The 23,481-nt window shown below is 35.0% G+C and overlaps 1 protein-coding gene across 2 annotated transcripts in view; it reads right to left on the reverse strand.

Annotated features, from left to right (window-relative positions):
• Nucleotides 1–1,596: 1,596 nt before the first annotated feature.
• Nucleotides 1,597–23,481, reverse strand: part of FOLH1 (folate hydrolase 1) — a 59,697-nt gene continuing 37,812 nt past the window's right edge. Inside the window, exons 10-19 of one of the 2 annotated variants that reach the window (XM_061202733.1) lie at nt 23,079–23,198; nt 20,802–20,884; nt 19,262–19,325; nt 16,576–16,643; nt 14,145–14,236; nt 11,813–11,903; nt 8,682–8,835; nt 8,327–8,408; nt 4,532–4,624; nt 1,597–3,203 (exon numbers count right to left, since the gene is read on the reverse strand). In XM_061202733.1, coding sequence (XP_061058716.1) covers nt 3,014–3,203; nt 4,532–4,624; nt 8,327–8,408; nt 8,682–8,835; nt 11,813–11,903; nt 14,145–14,236; nt 16,576–16,643; nt 19,262–19,325; nt 20,802–20,884; nt 23,079–23,198 — 1,037 coding nt within the window. In that variant the 3' untranslated portion in view covers nt 1,597–3,013. Of the gene's footprint in view, nt 3,204–4,531; nt 4,625–8,326; nt 8,409–8,681; nt 8,947–11,812; nt 11,904–14,144; nt 14,237–16,575; nt 16,644–19,261; nt 19,326–20,801; nt 20,885–23,078; nt 23,199–23,481 lie in introns of both variants that reach the window. The other variant, XM_061202732.1, reaches the window with a different exon arrangement.

The raw sequence follows: 23,481 nt of genomic DNA on the forward strand, positions 1-23,481 counted from the left end.
GTTGTTGACTTTATCTATTGTCTGCTTTTTTTTTCAATTTCAGAATTTTCTGCAATTATTATTTTAATCCTAGTTTATTTGGCATGGATTTGCTTTTCTTTATTTACCTCTTTGAGGTAGGCTTTTCTTCTTTTTAATTATATGCATTTAGTGCTACAAATTGCCTTCTAAGCATTGCTTTAATTGCATCTCAAAAGTTTTGTTTGGATGCATCCTTAATATCATTCAATTAAAATATTCCATCATTGTTTTTTGTTTAATTCGTGCAGTTGCATAAGAAATACATAGTTGGAGGAAAATAGCTGTTGAGTGCCAAAAAGAATGGACTGTCCAGGCTGGGACTTGAATGTGTTCATAATCTTTGTACATCTTCCCCCTACTTTCTTCTTTATCTCATGTAGCCTGACATTACAGGCTGAGATTCCAAAACTTTTATACAACCTGGTGTCTAGCAGGCTCTGGAAGGACATTAGAGGGTGAGAGAAAGGGAGAAGTCACTATATTTCTTCTCTTCCTCTCTGCCTAGGGCACCATGTCCTTCATGGTTCCAGCTTCCATCCCTGACTCTGGCTCTGAAAATAAGTAACATCACTACCATCCTATCTCCACAGTCTAGTTTGGTGGTGGCTCCTGCTGATGCTAACCTCTGAGTGGTTTCACTGTCTCTTATTTCTACTCTCGCCTCTCATTTCAGCAGTATAACCAGTTCCTTGCATTACATTCCTTCTGTTTTAAATGCCCAGAATATTTTCGATTTTTTTTGTTTAGATTCTTACTGACCCATTTTCCCTTCATATTTTAAAGCCTCAAGACCACAAGTTATAATGTGAATCAACTCCAGGTAACAAATTGTCCCTTATAAAATGGAATAAATGCAGTAATCTCTTCTAAAATGGACTAAGGGTGCCCTATTTGTGTTTCTGAGAGGAGACCATAATATTTTTGCTCCTTTTTTGGCCAGAGTTTTTAATTTACACATAACTCTGAGCTGTCAATCAACAAGTTTAAATATTTATTTAAACTTGTTGAAATTTATTTAAAGGTACGTCTATAAACTAAAGGTGTTAAAGATATATAAACTATTGCATTTCACTACCTGTGTTCTCAATTGATTCAACACAGTCATCTAGTCTATATGAAACACTTACCTTTGCCTTTCAGGTATGGTGGGTGAACCAAAACAAGATAGCTGAGCCTTCTCCCCCAGAAAACTCACTGTATAGTTAGAAAGATAAGGCAAACACAAAACAATTTTTCAAAACGTGCTTAAATTAATCACAAGATTTAATAAAATACAACTGAAATGCTTAATGCAAAAAAGATTTAAAGAATAAAATAATAAAATTTTTATAGAAATATAATCTGAACCGTATATGTATTTTTAAACTTCTTAGTGTCCACATCATAAAAGGTAATTAAAAACATTTGAAATGAATTTCAATAATATACTTAAATATATTCAAAAATTATCATTAAAAATATAAATAATATTGAAAATATTAATGAGCTATTTCACATTCTTTTTTCTATACTAAGTTTTTGATGTCCAGCATGCATTTCATACTGACAGCATAGCTCAATTCAAACTATCACATTTCAAGAGCTTGATATCTACATGTGGCTACCCTATTAGGCATTACGGAATTAGACAAACCACCTATTACATGGGAGACACATTGTTTTCAAATCCTCAGCTGACAGAACAATTTCAAGCAGTCTTAGGAAGAGAGGGTGGATTGGAACCCACTATCTCCAAATTCCATAGCAATAGATGAGCATTATAAACGGTCTCATGATGATAATTTTAGAGGAAAAGTTGTCAAAATCAGCCAGGCTGTTTGCTTTGTAAGAGAGGACTAATCGGCGGCTGTACTTGGCATCTTAATGTCCACCAGTGAAGATCTTTATTTTCTGGATACTGTGAATTGTATTCTTTAGGCCTTTTGTAGAATTTCCAAAGACTAGACTTTTCTTAGGATATTGTACGTTAAAGAAGATTAGGTTATCTTAGGTGTAAACGCAAGCTCAAATCATTTTGATTGGATTTACACAGTGGCCTAATTTATTTTTAAGGAAACATCTACATGTTCCTGCAGTCCTCAATCCAAGGGACAGTGATTGCTCCATATATCTGTAACTCTTATATTCTGTTTTTTTTAAAAAATATTTATTTATTTATTTGGCTGTGCCGGGTCTTAGTTGAGGCACACAGGACCTTCCTTGCGACATGCGGGCTCTTAGTTGCGGCACGTGGGATCTAGTTCCCTGACCAGGGGTCGAACCCGGGCCCCCTGCATTAGGAGTGTGGAGTCTTAGCCACTGGACCACCAGGAAAGTCCCTGTAATTCTTATATTCTTTAAACTTCTTTTTACCTTTTACTAGACAATATTTCATTGCTCCAATGCTATTGTAATTAATCATTCTTTACGTTAACTTTCTTTTTTTATGTTTCTGTGTGGTTTCTCTGTCTTGACTGAATGCTAATGCATAAGTGTTATATCCATGCAAGGGAATGCTCTGTGCCAGTGGAATCTAATGACCTACAGCCACAATAATACATGGATGAAATGTCAAAGGTGAGTGAAAAAATCAAGTCCTAGAAAAATATACATGGTACAATTTTATTTATAAAAATTCTAAAAATACACAACAAATAACAAACTGATGTTTTCTACATGTGCAGTGACAGGAGTAGTTTTGTAAGTGCTGAATTAGACATGATTCTCTGATAATGCCACATAAGTGTATTAAAATTTTACTCTCTTCTTAATTTCAACACTTAGTCCAACTTCAGAATGACTGTCTATAATTACAGAATAAAAATCATCCATCTTTCTTATTCGACCTATATGGAGAAGAAAAAAGAATGCCAAGGTGGATATATGTATCTATCTGTATCTATATATGTATATATATGTACACAACTTTATTTTTCAGTTTATCAGTACATCCAACATGATTCTTTCTGAGTGATACATCATACTAATTCAATGTGTTCCCCAAAGAAACTTCTTAGGCTACTTCTCTCAGAGTCCCTGCTGCAGCCTGCACAGTGAAGGCTGCAATAGAAATGTGTCTCTTCACTTCTTCCCAGGCCTTGGAAGGATCCACCTTGCTTTCAATATCAAACAGAGCATCGAAGATCCCTGGGAATGACTCCCCCATATACTTGTTGTGGCTGCTTGGAGCATAGATGACATGTCTGTTGATAAAAATAGTTTGCTATCAGTTGCTCAAATTACATATACAAGGGAAAAAACAGGGACATTCTACAATTCATGGACTGTATAATTCTAATTGCCACTTGTCAAGTAAATTTACAAGTTCAATCTCCAAAGACTAGTCTATGAAATATGTGGCAATTAATTATAGTTTGACTTTAGACAGATGACTTAAAGTGGCTCAGAGCAACAAAAATGATGACAATGATAGCAACAACAGCTTGTCACCTACTATGGATCACGCTTGGCATTAAATTATTTACCTATCATTTTTCTAATCCTTGAAAATAAACTCTACAGAGTTGATATTATAATTTCAAAGAGGAGGAAATTGAGGTCTGGGAGATGAAGTGATCACTCTCAAGGCACACTGCAAGAAGTGATGACTTCAAAATACCACTCTATCCTCTGAAATGTAGCACAACTGTGATTATAGGGTTTCATTTGTGACCAGACAACCTATCATTGTGTTTTTGTCCTACTTAAAAAAGAAGTCATGTTATAATACCTAGCGTCAAGCATGAAGAATCCTTAAAAACAGTCTTATAACATTCAACATGACCTAGGAAGAAGGTGATGTTTTACTGAAGGAGCTAAGCCAGTGCATGTAACAGCCCTGGAAGAGAAGGACAAGTTCTACAGTAAAGAGGTAAAGAAGGAAAGGAACATGATTATGCCACTAAGGGGAATCCATTCACCCTGTTTGGATGATGCCCTTACGCCCAATTCCAATTCTTTCATAGATAATCCCTAAACAGAAAGATGAGGTCGTTTCTGGCTGGTCAATGATCTAATTCTTTCTGAATACTTAGTAAGATCAACCTGGGGACAGTTGGTGTTTATCAGAAATAATTATGATTGTCAAAAATTAGAAAAAAACTAAATGTCAACATTAAGAGATAGAGTAAATAAATATATATTTATTATGCCTTATGTATATGCATAAATACACATTTATTCAAAATAAAATAAGAGAGGGGCTAAAATTATGTATTACCAAAGGACAAACATGATTTTATATCTGACAAGTAGAGTTGGGGAGATTTTTATTTTCTACTTCTGACTTCCTAGGTTTTCTAAATTTCCTGCAATGAACATATACTCTTTTATATACAGAAACAAAAAAAGATAATAAAATAAAGATCTGTAGTAATCATATTACATTATATAAATAAATAATATATTTATCATTTACTACATATATTTTGGAATTTTTTATATGCTTGCAAGAAATCAACTATATTTTTCCCACAGAGCAAAAAATAAGAAAAAATTATATTAAAATAAAGAGTCATATTTTTATCCTTACCTATAGAAAGGCCTGTCTGGTAATCCTAAAGGATCAATAAATGCTCGTTCCAAAAACATAAGTTGATCATTCATAATTCTTAATAATATTGGGCTAGAAAAGGAAAGGAATACAGTTGTAGCTTCATGAAAATATGTGCACTACCCAGCAAAAAAAATTCAAAACAAAACTAAACACAGCTAATATATTTTAAATTCCTATAACATGCAAATTAAGAACAGTAGCATGCATAGTTACATTTTAAAAAATCCTACAAAATACTACTCTGCTGAGGCTTATAAAAGGACTGAAAAAGTTCAATGTGCCCATGGAAAAAAAAATATAGTAATTTTTATTTATATTGAAATAATTAATTGATAAACCTAGGTATTCAAATATCGGCAAGACTTTTTTTCATCTTAAGTCTCATAATAATCTGTTCATAGAAGTCATTTCAATATTGAAATGGAATAGTCTATTAATGTTTAGTAGGGTACCTGGGGAATTATATATATTTACCAAATGACAGCTAATAATATTTTTATTATTATTTTTAAAGATAAACCTATCATGAACAAAAGGGGTGGTGCTTATTTCACCCTTTCAACAATATTTGAATGCCTGCTATGTATCAGACACTTCTGGCTTTCCCAGAGCTCACATTCCAAAGTGTGTGGGACAGCGTTACTGTAATAAAAATGACTCAATGCAACTGAAAATTTACCAGCAAGCCTGGAGTAGGGCAACAATGTTATTAAATTCAACCTATTAAGTCTGTCATAATTTAATTAACTAATGAGAAATAACCATTACCATAAGGAATCATAAATTACTTTATATAAAAATTTAATTATCTTAGTTTTGTTATTTTTTAGATTTAATAATAAAACAATGTGCCCATTACTATTCTGAATGTTTATAAAATTTGTTCTTTTTAATCTTCAGAGCAGTCCTCCAAGTTGTGCAGGATAATAGCCCCATTCCACAGATGACATACTCAGATTCAGTAGATAAATGACTTGCCCAGGTTCACAACTAGAAAGTTTTAGAGTGAATAGTAGCTCAGTACCATTCCTTCAACTGCACTATGTTGACAACACGAAGACAGACTAATTAAAGGTCCCACAGTTTGGATTTGAGCTATTTTCAACATTCATTTATTTAGCATCAAGAACTCGGGTTTTGCGATAGTATAAAGGTAAACTGGGCATACACTTTACCTGTGAGCAGTTCACATAAACTAACAAAGGCGGCAATTGAATGAACCATAATTTCAATAAGAGGTTACAGGTTTCCGAACCAAATTCATAAAGCATTGCTACAAACACAAAAATTCATGTGGTTACGCACACACCCCATTTGGATGTTCCTTGTACATAGCAGGGTTCAATCTGAAATATCCCTGGGAGGTAAATGCTCACAGCACCAGACGTACGTAAACAGAATCTATTTCCACCACAAGCAGGCTGGCCTCCCTAGGGCTGGGGGAGGTAGGTCTTGAGGTTGAATACTACGTGAGCATAAAAGTACCAAGGAGTCAACAATCTGTATCCTTTGATGGGTTAAGGGATTGATTTAAGAAAAGCAGGATTCAAGAAGTGTCTCTTCCTCACGGTTCAAAGTTTTGGTTGAGAAATTCAACATCCACTTTAATTTACTTTAGCCAGCATTTACTCATATTATGTACAAAGCATGGCTCCAGGTTTTTCAGGATATGTAAACCATAATATAGAGACACAAACTGTACCTTAACTATCATTTAGAGATGGTAAGACAAATACAGAAATACTCAAGGAAGTGAAAGCTCAGTGTCCTGGATTACCATACCATGCCATCAGCAGTTCTCCACAAGGAAGAAACGTTATTTATTTAATGATAGAAAATCAGCTTAATAGACTATATGGTGTTGGGCATTTCTCTAAAATTTATTTATAATTGTTGATTTTTTTTACTCACGTAAAAAATATGGAAAGAATTGTAAAGTATAAGAAAAAAAATCTTCATATTCACCCAAGGATAACACGATTATTATACTAATTGGTTTTCTGTAAGATTTTCTCTATATTCAATAAAATATTGTATATGTACAATTTTATGACCTTTTTGTTTGCTTAACATTCTATTACAAATATCTTATTATACTTCCTTTATAACCATCAGTGTTAATCTTTACAAAATGTTTAAATGGGTGGACATTTGATTGTTTAGTAATTTCTGTCCTCATAGGTATTAAGGCTGTTTTGAATTATCTGGTATTATAATTTGTAACTTTCTCTGAGAAGCCATGTTATTCCCTCAAATTTGAGACTCTTTCCTGAAGAAAAAAATTCAAGAAATAGAAATACTATGGCAAAGTGTAAGAACCCTGTCATGGCCCTAGAAACTTTAACAATATGTATTTATGCTTTTTAATAGTTTAAAGCAATTCACAATGCTATTAGAAAAACATGAGAGCATCTGCTTCAGTGTACTGCCTGTAGCAATGTGCACAAACAAGTTTTAAATTGCTACTCATTTGGTATGAAAATAGTATGACATTATTTTCATTTGTATTTTTGAATTATTAGTAAATTGAATACTACATGATTTTCATTTGTATTTTTGAATTATTAGTAAATTTGAATTTTTTTTATCTGTTTCTGCACAGGTGGTATCTTCTTTTTGAATGATTTCTCTTAACTAGTGCCAATATTTCCAACTTTGTTCTTTTGATTTTCTTATCAATTTTCAAAAAAGAATATTTTTATTATACCTACATTACCCCCCTGTCCATATTTTCTGGAAAAGAGTTTTTCCAGTCTTTTATCTTAGATTTGGAGTATCAGTTTCCATGTTATTAACCATTTTAATATTCTCAAATCTGATTGCATTGTTATTTCTAAACTTGGAATCTCACTTCTAAGATATTTCAATTTTTACTAAAAATTTCTTCTATCCCTATTGTTTATTTTTGCATAGAATGTGAAGTGAGATTTTGAATTCACTTTTTTATCAATTCCTGAAAGAGCTTATACAATATTACTGTTGAATACCTTTCTTTCTCATTTGACTTTAATGTATCCTTCATTACAAATACATCCTTATATATCACTGGTCTATTTTTTGTTCTGTCTGCTCTTTGTCTTTCTATGTATTCTTGCAACAGTCTCCAAGGATTTGATATTTGTATTGTCACAATATTTTTAATATATAGTAGATATTCACTCTCAAAATTCTACCTTTAAAAAATTGTCCCTAACATTCTCTTTTTCTCCAGTCTTAAAATTTTGTTCATATTATGTTTTACTTTTGTGATTTTACAGGAATCAATCCTAAATGCTTAACATCTGAAAAAAAACTAATGGCTTTACCTTATTTGCTAGTCTGGATATAGAGAATTTTTCCAGGAGGAAGTGGAGATTAGGAACTCTTTGTGTGGGTAATGACATTAAGAAAAGGGAGGAAGAAGGTGTGTTTTGGGAATAGGAGAGCTTGGTTGAAGTATGATTTACAGATGTTGAAAGAACAGGAGATAAAACTGGAAAAAGATGGGGACACACAGTGGAGGACCTTCAATGTTAAGGTGGAAATTTTGTAACTACCACTCAGTTGGTAGTAAAGAAGGTACCAGCATTTCTCAACAGCACATATGACACTCAGAATGTCAAAAATATCTCTTTGAGAGATATGGCAGCCCTGTATAGCCCTGTTGAATGAAGAGAAAGAAAGCAGAAAAAAACTTTCCAAAGATACTTCAACAACAAAGATGTCAGCTAGTATTTCTTTTTCATTATATCTATTACATGCATAACTTATATCTATATATATACAACGTACTTGTTTTTGTCCAAGTCTTGGAGTCTCTCACTGAAGTTAGAAGCAATTTCTGTAAAATTCTTCACTGCAGAAAATAGTGATTCTGAAATAGAAATGAGGACCTAATGGCATTGTTCTATAGTTTAAGCAAAGGGAACAATATAGAAGGTTGTTCTCTTTTGTATTTAACAAGGTATTTATATTTTGTATATTGCAAGACAGGCATCAATGAAATGGAAGATACATTTATATGCATAAAATATTTGATCATATGGAATAGCAATAAATAATAAATGGGCCTAAGGTAGATCATTACATTTTAGAGATTAATAGAAACATACAGACTGTGAATTTTGAAAAAGGAAGGGTATCATACCAAATGACACACTGTATGTTTTCATTTCTTGTGGATGTTTCATTGAAATATTGTAGATTTTATCAGCATACTTTCTTAAAACGACAGCATAATCTCGACAGTCAAAAGGGAGCACTATGGAATTGGCTAGTTCGAAGACGATTCCTCCTCGAACCTGGGCCACAGCAAGGTGATACTTAAAAGCTGGATCATAAAACTTTTCCACTAATTCATAAGTTTCATAGACACTGTGATACAGTGGATAGCTGCTGAATTTGTTTGTTGCCTACAAAAAAACCCAAAAAACAAAATATATCTCTCGTGAGATAACTTATACAAAATGCATAGTATCATAGATACTGTTAATATTAGTAAGACTGTTTCTGTCAGCAATGAATAAAGGAAAGTATTTAAGTACCTCAATAAGCCACTTACTAAAGGGTTAATATAATATTAAAACCCACCCCAGGTTTTCACCAGTTAAAAAGTATGTGTATATAACATAAACAATATTATGAAAATTACCTTGGATAAAACCTAACATTCTTGCCTTTAAGAAAACAGGAGATGTAACAGAAATGTTTCTGAAGTAAAGACAAGATAATGTTGCATTTGGGTGAAAATAATTTAAGAAGACAGAGAATCATTAGAAGCAAGGAAATAAGCATGATACAATATTATATAGGGCAATGCTGCAAATCGTTTAATGACTGAAATTCCATGAATAACTTTCTGACAAGCAGTGTGCTGACAAGTGAAGAGTGAACAGTGAAGGTTTCAGTAGTAGATCCAAAATCTCACTAAGTAAAGAAGTAATGCTCAGACGGGTATAAAAAAACAAGAACATACACAAAAGGCAAGAGAGAACAACTTTTCAAATTCCGAGTTGCTGATTTATGCCTTTTGCCCATCCTTTAGATGCTTATCTATTTATTCATTTTTTTTTTTTTTTTTACTGATATAACAGAACACTTTATATAGTGGTGTGTTGAGAGTGGACTCTGGAATTAGCCTGCCACAGTTTGAATCCAGGCTTCATGGCTTATTACCAAATAACTCTGGGAGGTTATTAACCCAAAAGTTATTAACCTTTCTTTGCTGTAGTTTTCTCATAAGTAAAATGTAGATAATATTAACATCTACCCTCATCACCAACCCCAATGGTAAGAGATTATAAAGATTTTCTGTCTGGGGAGAATAACTAGCCCAAGACAAAAGACCTATAGATTCTCAGCGTTAGTTGGCTCCCAATGAAGCAACAAGAACACGCATTCTCAATCCCTCTCTTGTGAAGCTCCCCCTACAACAAGCACCACCCCTGCATACAGGGCTTCAAGCAGCTTTTTATGGTCTCACTCCCAAATAAGATATATTGCCAAAGAGGGCCAGGCATTTGAAGAAAGGCTTTAACTTGAAAGATACAGACCAAGCACACAAACTAAAATAAAATCAACCCACAGTAAGGAGGTACTACGGGGAATGGAGGGAAACAATAAAAAAGAATGAATGAATGGCAGAGTTGAGAAAAATATCCCAGAATGTAGAAAAAGACACAGATAAGAACACAAAAGAACAGATAAAACATTGGAAAATAATGCTACAGATGCTAAACAAATTAATAATGGTTTGAGAAAGAAGAAAGAGGGAATAATTAAAGAAAAAAACATTTCCTCCAACTACAATACATAGGTTTCCAGAACAAAGAGTCCACTTTGTTCCCAGCTCAGCGTATTAAAAAATGGCATAATATACATGTACACCAAGGGCAACACAGTCATAAAGAGAAGATACTAAAATCTTCCTTTAAAAAAAACCAGAGGCGGGACTTCCCTGGTGGCGCAGTGGTTAAGAATCTGCCTGCCAATGCAGGGGACATAAGTTCGATCCCTGGTCTGGGAAGATGCCACATGCCACGGAGCAACTAAGCCCGTGCACCACAACTACTGAGCCGGTGCTCTAGAGCCCCCGAGCCACAATTACTGAAGCGTGCCTAGAGCCCGTGCTCCGCAACAAGAGAAGCCACGGCAATGAGAAGCTGGCGCACCACAACGAAGAGTAGCCCCCGCTCACCGCAACTAGAGAAAGCCCGTGCACAGCAACAAAGACCCAATGCAGCCAAAAATAATAAATAAATAAATTTATTAAAAAAAAAAAAAACAGAGGCAAGAGATCAAGGAACAAGGGACTTCCCTGGTAGCGCAGTGTATAAGACTCTGCACTCCCAATGCAGCGGGCCCGGGGTTTGATCCCTGGTCAGGGAATTAGATCCCACATGCATGCTGCAACTAAGACCTGGTACAACGAAGTAAATAAATAAATAAAATAGAAAAGAAAGAGATCAAGGAACAAACAACATCTCTCAACAGGCAATGAAGCAATGAGTTCAAAATTCTAAGGGTACAGAATTTTCAAGCAAAATTTTGTGCCCAGTCAAATTATTGAAGAATTTTGTGTAGTATAACAGACAAGCAAGGTGCTTAGCTGTCATTCACCCTTTTCAAGAAGTGCCTGAAGGATGTGCTCCCCAAAACGTGGAGAGTAAATAAGAAAAAGGAAGAAAAATCTGGGAAACAGAAAATCCAAAATACGAGTGAAATGAAGATACTCTCAGATTTCTTAGTGAAGGAAAATTTCACAGCCAAGAGCTGTGCCACAGGCAGAAAGAATAACCAGAGAACCCAGAGCAGCAGAAGAGCCCCAACGGGGAAAATGGACTCTACCAGTTCACCTGATGTGTTTGAATATACTAAGAGTTTGAGGTGAGTTAAGTATGGATACACGGAGGAAAAAAATGTCTTCTAATCAACAAAGGTAGCACAACTATATATTGAAAAAATGCCCTGAGGGAAAGTATTTGGGGGTTGGGAGAAGAAGTGATATAAGAGAACTGAATGCCTAGTTTTCCTAGTAAGAAGTAAATGGATAATACCTAAAACTGAAAAAGGAAGAAATAGCAGCAGAAGCATATTATTTACAAACATGCAGATCGGTATCAGAAGAAACCAATTAAAATACTGAAAGAATTTCAATTTGCTGAACAGAATCAGAGATGGAACAAGCACGGTGCTTAAGTCACTTTTTTTGATCCAGAATTATTTGTTTAGCTAAAATATATTCATAACTAACCATGAAGAACTTACTGATAGACTTACCCAATCTTTAGTGTATCGTGCTCTGCCTGAAGCAATTCCAAGTCTTTGGAAGAACACTTCAAAATCATTACCAGATCCTAATTTGCTAATCCTTTTAGGGATAAAATACAGGATTATTTGAGTAACTTCTTCACTGAGTACAGATCAAAATTAATTAAACTAATCTCCACTCAATACTATAAATATAATTTTTAGATATATTGCCTTGGATATATTTTAGATATAAGCAGCAAAAAAAAAAAGGGGGGGGGAAATGTCAATTCTTATCACAAAATATCTGCTTCCATAAGACTGTTTTAGGGAGAGGTGACCATTGTTCTTTTGGGTTTCTGGATCCAATTCCAACCTGTTTGTGTGTGTGTTGTCGGGGGGGCAGTTCCCCACACCACCAACAAGCGATTCTCCAGGCCATCAGCTGGGTATTCTACAATTCAACTCAATTCTGACATTGTCCACCCAGAGATAGGGTCAGGTCCCACACATTAAGGGCTCATTCCCAAGAGACTGTCCCCCCCCCCCCACACAACAACCACCAGTGCTCCTGACCAACTGGCTGTAGATGGGAGGTTCCCACGAGCCCCTCCTTGGGTTTGCTAGAGATGCTCGTAGAACCCAGAGAAACATTTACTTACTAGATCATCAATTTATTATGAAAGGTTATAACTCAAGAACAGCCAGATGGAAGAGATGCATAGGGTGAGGTATGGGAAAGGGGTCAGAACTTCCACACCCTGTCCGGGCTCGCCGGACTCTTCTAGCACCTCCATGTGTTCACCAACCAAGAAGCTCCCCAAACCCAACTCTTTTGGGGTTTTATGAAAGCCTCATTCCATAGTCATGATCAATTAAGTCATTGGACACTGGTGACTGAGTCAACCTCCAGGCTCTCTCCCTTCCTGGGAGGTTGAGGGTCAGACTGAAAGTTCCAACCCTCAAGTCACTTGGTTGGTTCTCCTGGCAACCATCCCCCACCTTAAGTGGGGTCGTGTCACCTCATTAACATAACAAAAGACACCTTTGTCCCTCTCATCACTTAGAAAATTCCACGGGTTTAGGAGCTCTGTAAGAGATCAGGAGGACCAAATATGCACTTCTTATTATGAATCACAATATCACAATTGTATGTTGCTTTTTTAGAAAAAGATTATTGAAGTTGGAAAATATTTTCCTTCACTAATTTTTTTTATTACCTATATTTGTTGTACATGATAAAGTTAAAAGAATCAGAAAATTTTCAGATAACTCAGATTTAATTCTCATCCTTAAAAATTTAAATTATTTGTACTGTTATCTTTAATCTCAAACTACTGAGATATTTATTCCTCTTCCCATGCTTGTGAAGACACAAGTAAACCTGAAATGATGCCTATATTCTTCTTAGAACATTATGCAGTTAACAAAACACTTGTTAACTGTACAATGTTCAGAAAAAAGAATACTTATACAGTGATGAGAGGACAGACTTAGGTGCCATGTGTATATATTACCTATTCAAAAGTGAACCATATTTTGATGGCCTACAGATTTAATTTCAAAACACACAGCAATATTTTGTAAGCAGATAGGGTAGGGGGGTCCCTGGAGAAAGAGAACTAGGCATGGCTTTCTTGACATAAGACAACTCATTTTTGGCCTAAGCCATTTTGTGGTAAAGTCCTGGCCACAATGCTTATCCTTGAACAGGTCTCAGTAATTAATGATCTTAAGGCAGCAAGAGAATTTAGGAACAAATGACTTATCAGGCAAGAGAGGTAACAATAGCAAAGATAATAAATCAGTTGTAAAGACTCCCAGTTCTGCTACAATGGTAAAGATTAGCCTGAAGAACATTTTTGAGCTGTTTTGCAGAATTTGGATCCCCTTGAGCACCCCCAGATCAGCTGAAACCTAAGGAATGATGATGTTGACCCTTTCTGAACTCAATCAACTAAAGCTTGGACTCTGTCAAACTTTGCCCCAATTCTATACTGAATTCTCCTCTGCTCAAACCCTCTCATGAATATGTATGTACCCTTAACTTGAAACTTCCCCCATTTTGCTGTCCAGGGAGACACTGCTTTGGAAAAGATCCCCGGTACTCTCCTTACTTGCTGCAAGTAATACATCCTTCCTTCTACCACTCTTTGGCTTGGTTGTGCCATTTGGCTGACACCCACCAGGAGGCAAACCCAGTTTTTGGGTAACAATTTTATTTGTAAACCTAAGCATCACTTTTTCTTTAACAGATATCAGAGAATTTTAAATTAAATTTTTATTATTTGTTGAAAGAAACTACCCTTTTATTTTAAACACAATTCCATACTGAATTCAGTAAAGAGTTTTCTTTGTTTACCTGGGCAAGCCACTGAATTCAGGTGAAGGGCTTTTTTCATTCCAGCTCTCAAAAAGGGATTTGCCTTCAAAACCTTCATCAGGACTTTGGAGCTACACAAGTTAAAAGGAAAAAAAAAAAAAAAGAGAGAGAGAGAAGACTTATAAATCAGATGTTTTAAAACCTAAACATCTATTAACCAGGGAATGAGTAGCCAAATTATATTCAGGAAAATAAGGAATGCAATTCATACATTAGCAGTCATTTTGAATTACAACAATGAGTTTCTGACAATATGGGAAAATGCTCATGTTATTATATATAATGCACCTATTATAAAAAAAAATACATGGAGTGTATGGAAAAGAAAGCTATACCAAATTATTACCAAGCCATTGTATTCAGACGAATGGTCACACTGTAAGATTTTTTTTTTTTTTTGGTCTATTTTTCCAAATTAAGGGAGGCTACTCTCAAAAACACATTCCTCCTCCTCTTATTAAAAAAAATGAAAAGAAGCAAGCTGGTTAAGGGAAGGTTTGTTTTTTTTGTTTTATGGTTTTTTTAAAATATTGCTTTGTGCCAACAAGTTTGTCAAATAATACATAATAAGTTTGTCATTAAATAATACATAACAAAACAAATGCACTAATATTTTATTTAATTAGTTGAGTATTTATTGTAATTGTGTTAAACACAGGGCTTTCAATACATTTTCAGATTTTACAGATGAGAATTCTAAGGGAGTACAATATGCCCTACTATTGAATGCTAAACTCAGAGCATTAAATGTTATGCCAAGATGTTTAGCACACTAAACTGTAACTAATACTCACTAAACTGTAACTGAATAATATATGGTAGAAAAAGTTTTTATTTTTTATTTAAGAAAAGTCCTATGCTTTATTTTTTAACAGGTTCAACTCAAAAGATTTTATAGACTACCTATTCTGTGGAAGACTTTTTGTAGATGTCAGCCATACAAAGTTTAATAATACAAATTACACCCCATCTACTAGTGGGAACTATAAATAAAAATGTGGAATTCATGTGCTAGGTGCTATAATAGACGGATGTGCAAAGGTCGATGGGAACACAGATAAATTTATATAAACTTGGGGAGAAAGAAGTTATGTCAGCATCTTAAGTCATAAAATATCAATACATAAAGCAACAAAATAATTTCACTCAAGCTTACAAATTTACACAAAACTTTGATATAAGGGACAGTACCACTCCATTTATTTTAAGTAATATGAATTTGAAATAATGTATTTAGAAATATATTACTAAAGTCACAGTTTATCACTAAAATTTGAAATACCACGAATCACCTTCCCCAAACAAAAACAGAATTTAAAAAATCCAAAACTGTCAAGCATCATATAATTTCAAACTTGACCTAGAAAGTAGTGTTTTTGCATTTGTCACAGGGTGCCACCAATCTACCTGGTAAACAAATATAACTGCCAAGCTTCCTTAGCATTGACCTCAAATTACATAAATGGTGGGAATTCTCTGAGACACAATGTTTCAGATGTTTAATTTTGTATACACTTCATGGGAATTGTAAAACTGCAGGCACCTGACAGAGCTCTTAAGTAACAATATGAATAGATTAGTGCCAAATTAAACTTTTCTATTCCTACTGGAGCTGTTAATAAATTAAATTCCATGCTTGGGAAACCAAAGCTTAACAATATGTTTAGGATCTATTTAAAATCCCTATCTGAGGGAAATAATTGTCTTTCCTGGTAATTACATTTCAATTGGTAATTCTGTTAAATAAGCAAGTCTTTTTATCCTTTCCAGTTCAAATCAGGTAATTAGCAGTAACAGCAAAAATCTGCCATGCAAAACATTCCTTATGACTAACTTTAGGAATGGTGGCTTTATGGGGCAGGAGAATTAAAATGAAGAGTTGCCTATTGGTCCTATAGAAATTTAGGCATCACCTCTCCGCCAGGTTCAGTATGTTGTGCTGCTGTCAGAATTAAGATAACTTTAGCTCAGTGGACTGAAGCCCACAGCAGGAAATCAGGAATTGGGTACATGGTCTTACCCAGTCTCTGTCCCAGGAGTCACTACCTGATTTTTTACACATTCTCTTTCTCAATCAGTTAGAAATGTCAACTCTTCCAGAGTCCTAAATTAATTGGTATCATTATATTAAAGAGTAAAAACCAGTTTTAAAATTAAGGAGTTAAACCGCAGGACCAGTCCTGGTTCAGCTACTTGAACAAGTTGTGTGACTCTAGTGGCTAATGCTTTTTGGGCTCCGTTTTCTCGTTTTCAAATAGAGATGGTAGACGCAATGCTCTCCATAGACTGACTCAGATTGGTGTGGGAGAAATGGGCAAAAGTTATAAAACAACACAGATGTTTAACATAATAATGCCACCTCAAGAAAACATCATTTGTAGAACTTAAAATTCCATGTAATTGTTTTTACCTCCTTTGTTAGGTTGTATACCAAGCTGTACATAAGTGGGGTACAATCAACTCTCAGAGTGTAGTTTCCTGAAATACAAGAAGATAGTTTGTTTTCTATTTCATTTCTTTACTTTATTCTTCCATTCAAAGACCATTCCTAACTCCTCAGCCAGAATGATCCCTTTATAACCTAAGTCTGGGGAATTCCCTGGCAGTCCAGTGGTTAGGACTCTGTGCTTCCATGCAGAGGGCATGGGTTTGATCCCTGGTTGGGGAAATAAGATCCCACAAGACACGTGGCCAAAAATAAATAAATAAATAAAACCTAAGTCTGATCAAAACTCTCCAACTCATCACTCAATAAAATTCATCCTCACCATGACCCTTGGTGCCACACATGAAACCACCTCAGGTCACCTCTCCAAATCTTCACCTCCTACTCCACCCAAGCAAATGTTCTATACAAGAGAGATAATAAAAGTACTTACCTCACAGGAATATTGTGTTAAATAAATGTTTATATTTAAACATTGGTTGGTACTTTGTGTGAGCTAAATTCTATATATGAATGTCAACATGATGGAAACACCTCAAACTGAGGACAGTAGTTCCTTTGAAGAGAGGGTTATTTGAGAATGGTTTCAGTAGAAATTGTTTTCTTTGTAAATTTTGCATTTTAACATTAGAAAGCTAATAGATGACTTATTTTATTATTTGAAAAATGAACAGTTAATAAAATTTTAAATATAAAACAAAGTGAGACAAGCTGTGTTCCAATCACAGAGTAATGAGTGTGTTATTTGCTCTGGATCCAGAAAATGCTGGGGAGACAATGCAGCATTTTAAACCAGGGAATGACGTAAACAGCAAAATCAAAGATTAAAAAAATGCATTAAAATCAAGTCTTAAAAAAAAAAAAAACAAACTAGCAATAGAGAGAACATTATTCTACTTTTGAAGAATATATGTTTGGTATACTTATTCTGTGTGGCAAAGGTGTTTCATCTTCATATGTGTGTTTAAATAAGGATAATAAGGAATTCCCTGGTGGTCCAGTGGTTAGGACTCTGTGTTCTCACTGCCGGGGGCCCGGGGTTCAGTCCCTGGTCGGGGAACTAAGATCCCACAAGCCGTGTGGCACGGCCAGTAAATAAATAAATAAAGATAATAATAATCCAAGCTAACATTTTTGAACATTTACCCTGTGCAAGGCACAAGTCTGGAAGTTTTGCAAATATTAACTTCTTTTGCCCTTACAAGAGCCTTTGAGATATGTGCTCTTAGTAACTCTATTGAGAGGTGAGAAAGTAACAACCTGAGGTCACATAACTATAATAGAAAGTAGCAGTGCCGGGAATAAGGCCAAGCCCTGAACCACTAACTAAGGAAAGTTAGAGGAAGGAAGAAAAGATAACTGAAACGCACGAACTAACTTAGGGGACAGTGCAGCTCAGATACGTGGACAAAGAAGAAAATGTAAATGCCAATGTGCCTCCATCAAAATGCAATGTTCCAACTATTTTTGACATGGCAGATTTACTAATAAACTAAAGAAAATATTCTATAAGTCCACCCTTCATTCATTTATTCATTCATTTGTTGCACCTATGCAAACACCATTTATTTAATAAGACATTAAGACTCCAGGAATGAAGAAGTATGATCCTGCCTGTTCCTGGCAGAAAAATATAGTCTAGAAAGGGAGAGGGTTTGTAAAACAAATAATTACTTAATAACAGCAGTGATGAGTGCTACAAAGATGGCTTCCCAGAAAAAAATAACATTCCTGGGGAGACTGTAAGACTAAGAATTAAACAGATGGTGTGTCGAACAGCAATCTGAGTACAGAGAACAGCAGTTGCAATGGCTGAGAAGTTGCATGTGGTCAAGGGACAGAAAGATTCGTGCGGGGCTGTAGTATAGTAAGTGACAATGGACTGTTTCAGTTTCTTGAAAATCGACTTGAGATTGTCCCTTAGTTTGAATCTCTGTTTATCAAAGCAAATCCATTCTAAAAGGCCTGTCTTCGATGCCTATCTCATTTCTCAAGCCTTTCCTGACGTTGCTATCATTCTCTCTTCTGAACTCCAAGATCAGTCCGATAATACCCTTCTGAGAGTACCTGCATATATTAGAATCCTAGACTGATTTATTTTATCATCTACACTGAGTCTTCAACTCTTGAGTACTAAACTATTCTTTACTAGCCCCTAATTCCTTTGAAATCCTGGAAAGTACACTGCATAGAGAGGTGCTTAGTAAATATTTGCTGAATTGAAGAAAAAAATATTTAAGAAGAAAAAATTCTTGGTGAAAGATGAAATCTGGGAAATCAGCATTTGTTTTCAAAATTTGTATGCATGATATTATGATGACAGTAGTTAAATCATACCTTTTTGCTACCCCATTCTAAAATCATAGAAATCTTTAGTTCCATAACTGACTTATTCATTTAACAGATATTCACTGAATTCCTACCATAGATAAGGTAATCTGCCAGATGAAACAAACAAATCATAGAGTGTTGTTTCGAGAGCCCAAATCAGCACCCTAGAGCTCACAGCTGCCATGAGCATGACAAACCAGCAGCAAATTCCCTCACCACCTGTTCATGGATTTGCATTCCTAGTTAGTGCATAATTTACGAACTAAACTGCCGTTACTACCAAGATCATATATTTTCCTATGAAACCAATAATATTCACCTTCTATAGAAGAATCAGCATTAATATAGGCCACACCACGCGCTTGAAGAAGTCTGGAATTCTCCTATAATATTAAATAAATAAATAAATAAACAAACAAATAGCCATAACCCCTTTCTAAAAAAATGCACACCTACATTTACTGTATGGAGGTTTCTGAATTAAGTTGGCCCAAGTTCACCCCAAATTTGACATGTAAGATTTTCAAGCATATGTTTGAAAGAATTTCAATAAAGGTCATTGGTAAGGAATAACAAGCAAAACATTTTTAAGACTAAAATTTGAGATGAGACTATCCACATTCATAATACAGAGAGTGGAAAAGGAGTTGATTTCTTTTTTTTTATTGGGTGGCTGCTGTGCGCGGGCTTTTGTGCACGGGCTTTCTCTAGTTGCGGCGAGCTGCTCTTTGTTGCGGCGTGCAAGCTTCAGTAATTGTGGCACGTGGGCGTAGTAGTTGTGGTGCGTGGGCTTTGTTGCTCCGCGGCATGTGGGATCTTCCTGGACCAGGGATCGAACCCGTGTCCCTTGTATTGGCAGGTGGAGTCTTAACCACTGTGCCACCAGGGAAGCCCAGGGGTTGATTTCTTAACCACACTATGGTTTAATCCCTCAAACTAAGTTCTCCTGTGTTATGACACCATCTACTGGTCAAAACTTTAAAACCTTTTTCCTCAGCTTTAAAACACTGACAAAGTATAGCAGGATTTTTTTGATATAAGTGGATTATGAATCTCCAAAACGAGCAATTTTCTAAGTGTCCTGACTGTAAGAAATAAAGTGAAAAAACATGCAGCTCTAGGTGATGAAAATAAGACAAAAGAGGCAAATCACACCCTCAAAATATTTACGCTCTTCTTGATGCCAGCATAAATCTTTGTCTACAGGAACACTACTTTTTTTTTCTACCCCAGAGAAAATTGAAGTTTACAGGGCTTCTCATAATTCCTAGATAATAGGAGCCAAGTAAATATTTATAGCATGACTAGAAGTTAATAGAATGTTAATTTTGCATATGTTTACAAGTAACACTTCTATTACACAAAGCCAACAATGCATGCAGGTAAAATTACTTTCCAAGGAGCCTAGTAAATATTCTGTGGTGGGGCATTCCACTTCACTTTTAGCATGATTTAGAGTAGGTCATTATGATATGAGGAAGACAGTACAAGCTCAAGGAGTATTTAAATGTGATTAGCTTTAGGAGTTAATTTGAAAAAATTAAAACATTATATCTTATTATGATGTCCAGTTTCTAGTGAATTTACTTAGCTACTATCACACTCCCAGACAACAAAGATTAAATTATTTCCACAATTGAAATTAAGTGGCTTTAAAAGTTCAAACAAAACTTAGTTCTCAAGTGACGAAAAAATTTTTATTGTTGATTTTTGAACAAGAATATGTTGCTTCAGACTTTCTGGAAAAAAATTTGAATATTTTCTGGCTGGATTGACCAGTTATTCTTACATTCTTGTGAATTAAATACTAACTGCTTTATTATTATGAAAATGTATGTTATATCGAATTATCAACTAACCTCTGCCCACTCAGTGGAACCAAGAAGACCAAATTCTTCTGCATCCCAGCTTGCAAACAAAATTGTTCTTCTAGGCCTCCATCCTGAAATACATGTGCATACTTATAAAAGCTGGGAAAATGCATAACATTGCCAAGACATCACCATCCCCAGCAGAGTAACAACAGCAAAAATTCATTGGTTGTTTAGGAAGGGTGAATTATGGTGACAATCTTTACTTAATTTCCTTTTGAAAGATTTTAAAGCTAATCTGTCAATACAAAAGAGCACATCTGTATTGAAAAAGGGGGAAATGCAGACATGGTAAAAATCCTGTGAGATCATAAAATAGTCTAATAGGTTTATAATGATTGCCTATGCTAGGAAGCCATCTGTGGTCTGCAGCTGCCTAGAGTGAAAGAAGCAAATGCTGGATGTGGTCTGTGCTCTGAGACAATAGAACTGAGAGAAAATCCTTTACAACTCTTCCACGCGGTGTTGGCATCACACAAACAATTGTTCAATGTCAGCTGGTTGTGTGATTTCACTCCATTCTCTGCCAGAATTAGTTAACAGAAGCTCCATTCGCTACACTAGTGTCCGCTGCTGCTGAAAAGTACACCATTCATTAGGACGGTCATATGGCTTGGAGTTATAAACACTGATCTTGAAGTTAAAGAAAGATCTTATTTCAAGCCCTGGTTCTTTCACTTACTAGCAGTATGACCAAGGGAATGTTACTAAAACTTGTTAGGCCTCTGTTTCTTCATCTGTACACCAGGAAAAGCAGAGTAAAGATAACACTCCTTGATTGTTAAGAGGATTAAATGGAATAATATTTATAAATATAGCACTGAACAAGTGCTCCAGGCATGTAAGTTGTTATTGTTTGAGTACATATTTCATTTGTGCTTAAGGATATATATCCCTCTAGCTGTTGAGTCCAGAGCTTCATTTTTGTTAAGTATATTAATAGCATTATTCAAATCTCCTATTAATTATTATTCCCCATCATTGCAGCCTTTTGGCGTACTTTGTAATTGTCATAGTGGTGTTTTGTATTTACCACGGGAATCTTCTGGCAAAATCATGAAACTTTTTATAATACTATTAAACACAACCTGATTCACAAACTATGTAAATTCAGGTCTCCATAGTTCTATTTTCTTAAAAAATAAGATAGCTGTGTGGAAAAAAGAATAGAGCACCTTTGCATTTGATTTCAAAGAGTGACATCATTGTTTTGTGGATTGGGAGCCAGAAATCTGAATTTTAACCCTAGTTCTCTGATTCTGCCACACACCAGCTACAAAACGTTGGGTGAATTACTTGATTCTGGAAACCTCAGTTAACTTATTTGTAAAATGAAAAGAGAAATAACTAAACCTATCCCTCATCCTATGAGTTCAAAATAGATAACACGTGATAACACTGTTTCTCTGAGAAAGTAAGTACCAGACAAATGTAACATATTTTTACCACATTCATTGTTGCTAAAAAAAATATATATGGATCACATTTACAGCCCGTAGACACCTTGTTTGCAGGGTCAGTAAACAAAGTAGACCTTCTGTTCTCAGTATGTAATGTTTACTTTAAAAAGTAACCATTTGAACTCAATTTTATTTTGGTTTTCATATGAAGATTCTAAAATGACTGAAGTAACTGTGCTAGTAGTATAATCTTAAATTCTGTGAGAGAAATCAAAGCTGGGGGTGTGAGAAGGCAGATATCAAAATTTGACAGCATCCTGTTAAGCAGGAAGACCAGCATTTTTCTGAATAAGCTTTCATCCCCTCAGTCAGTTGGTGTACTTGACCTGAGGCCTGAGGCTGCAAGATCCCAAGGAACTCCTGCTCACATTTCTCAGGCCAGGACGCTTTGGCTTATGTCCTAAATCTGGTGTCTACTCTCCAGTAAAGAAACCCATCTCCATCTTCTTTGTTGCCAAAGAAACCACTAATAGTATAATTCCTTTATTTCAGATTATAATTTAATATATAAATATAAATAATATGAACTTTATTATATAAATAAATGAATTATTTAAAATGAATATATAAAAATGAATAAACAATATCATTAACCAACATAAGTAATATAGCTGCTAGTAATTGAAAGCTACGCTCTGCTTTTAAGCACTCCTAAGTACTCTATGCTACTAAGATGATATAATTTGCATGCAGCCTCTCTGTTGTGTTTCACACAAACCTATGAGGTGGTATTTTTATACTCACTTTACTGAGGACCAAACTGAGATTCAGAAAACATGGTGTTTTTACTTTTTGTTTACATTACCTTCTTTTTTCAGCTTTCCAAAACTCCTGACAATTTCATGAACAACAGCTGCTCCACTCTGAGGGTCAATGCCACCAAATACCCAAGAGTCACGGTGACCTCCAAGAATGACATATCTGTCTAGAAAGCATCATTGCAAAATTACTTGCCATTCCAGGTCAAGAATAGAGGAAATTGCAAATGACTCAATAGCATCTAAACACAAAGCACTCAGGACTCAAGTTAAGATAGCAAAGGTTCCTGAAGACTTTTGTAAATATATCACTTTGTTCTGAATTTGATATATGAAGAAAATATGAATGTGATAAGCAAATGTATACTTCAATTAATTACAGTAATTATAAGTATATAAGTAATGATAAGTGAGTATAAAAGTATCCTTATCCATTTCTTTATATAATTC

The sequence above is a fragment of the Eubalaena glacialis genome, chromosome 10 (assembly GCF_028564815.1).
Source record: "Eubalaena glacialis isolate mEubGla1 chromosome 10, mEubGla1.1.hap2.+ XY, whole genome shotgun sequence".
In the NCBI taxonomy this organism is placed as follows: Eukaryota; Metazoa; Chordata; class Mammalia; order Artiodactyla; family Balaenidae; genus Eubalaena; species Eubalaena glacialis.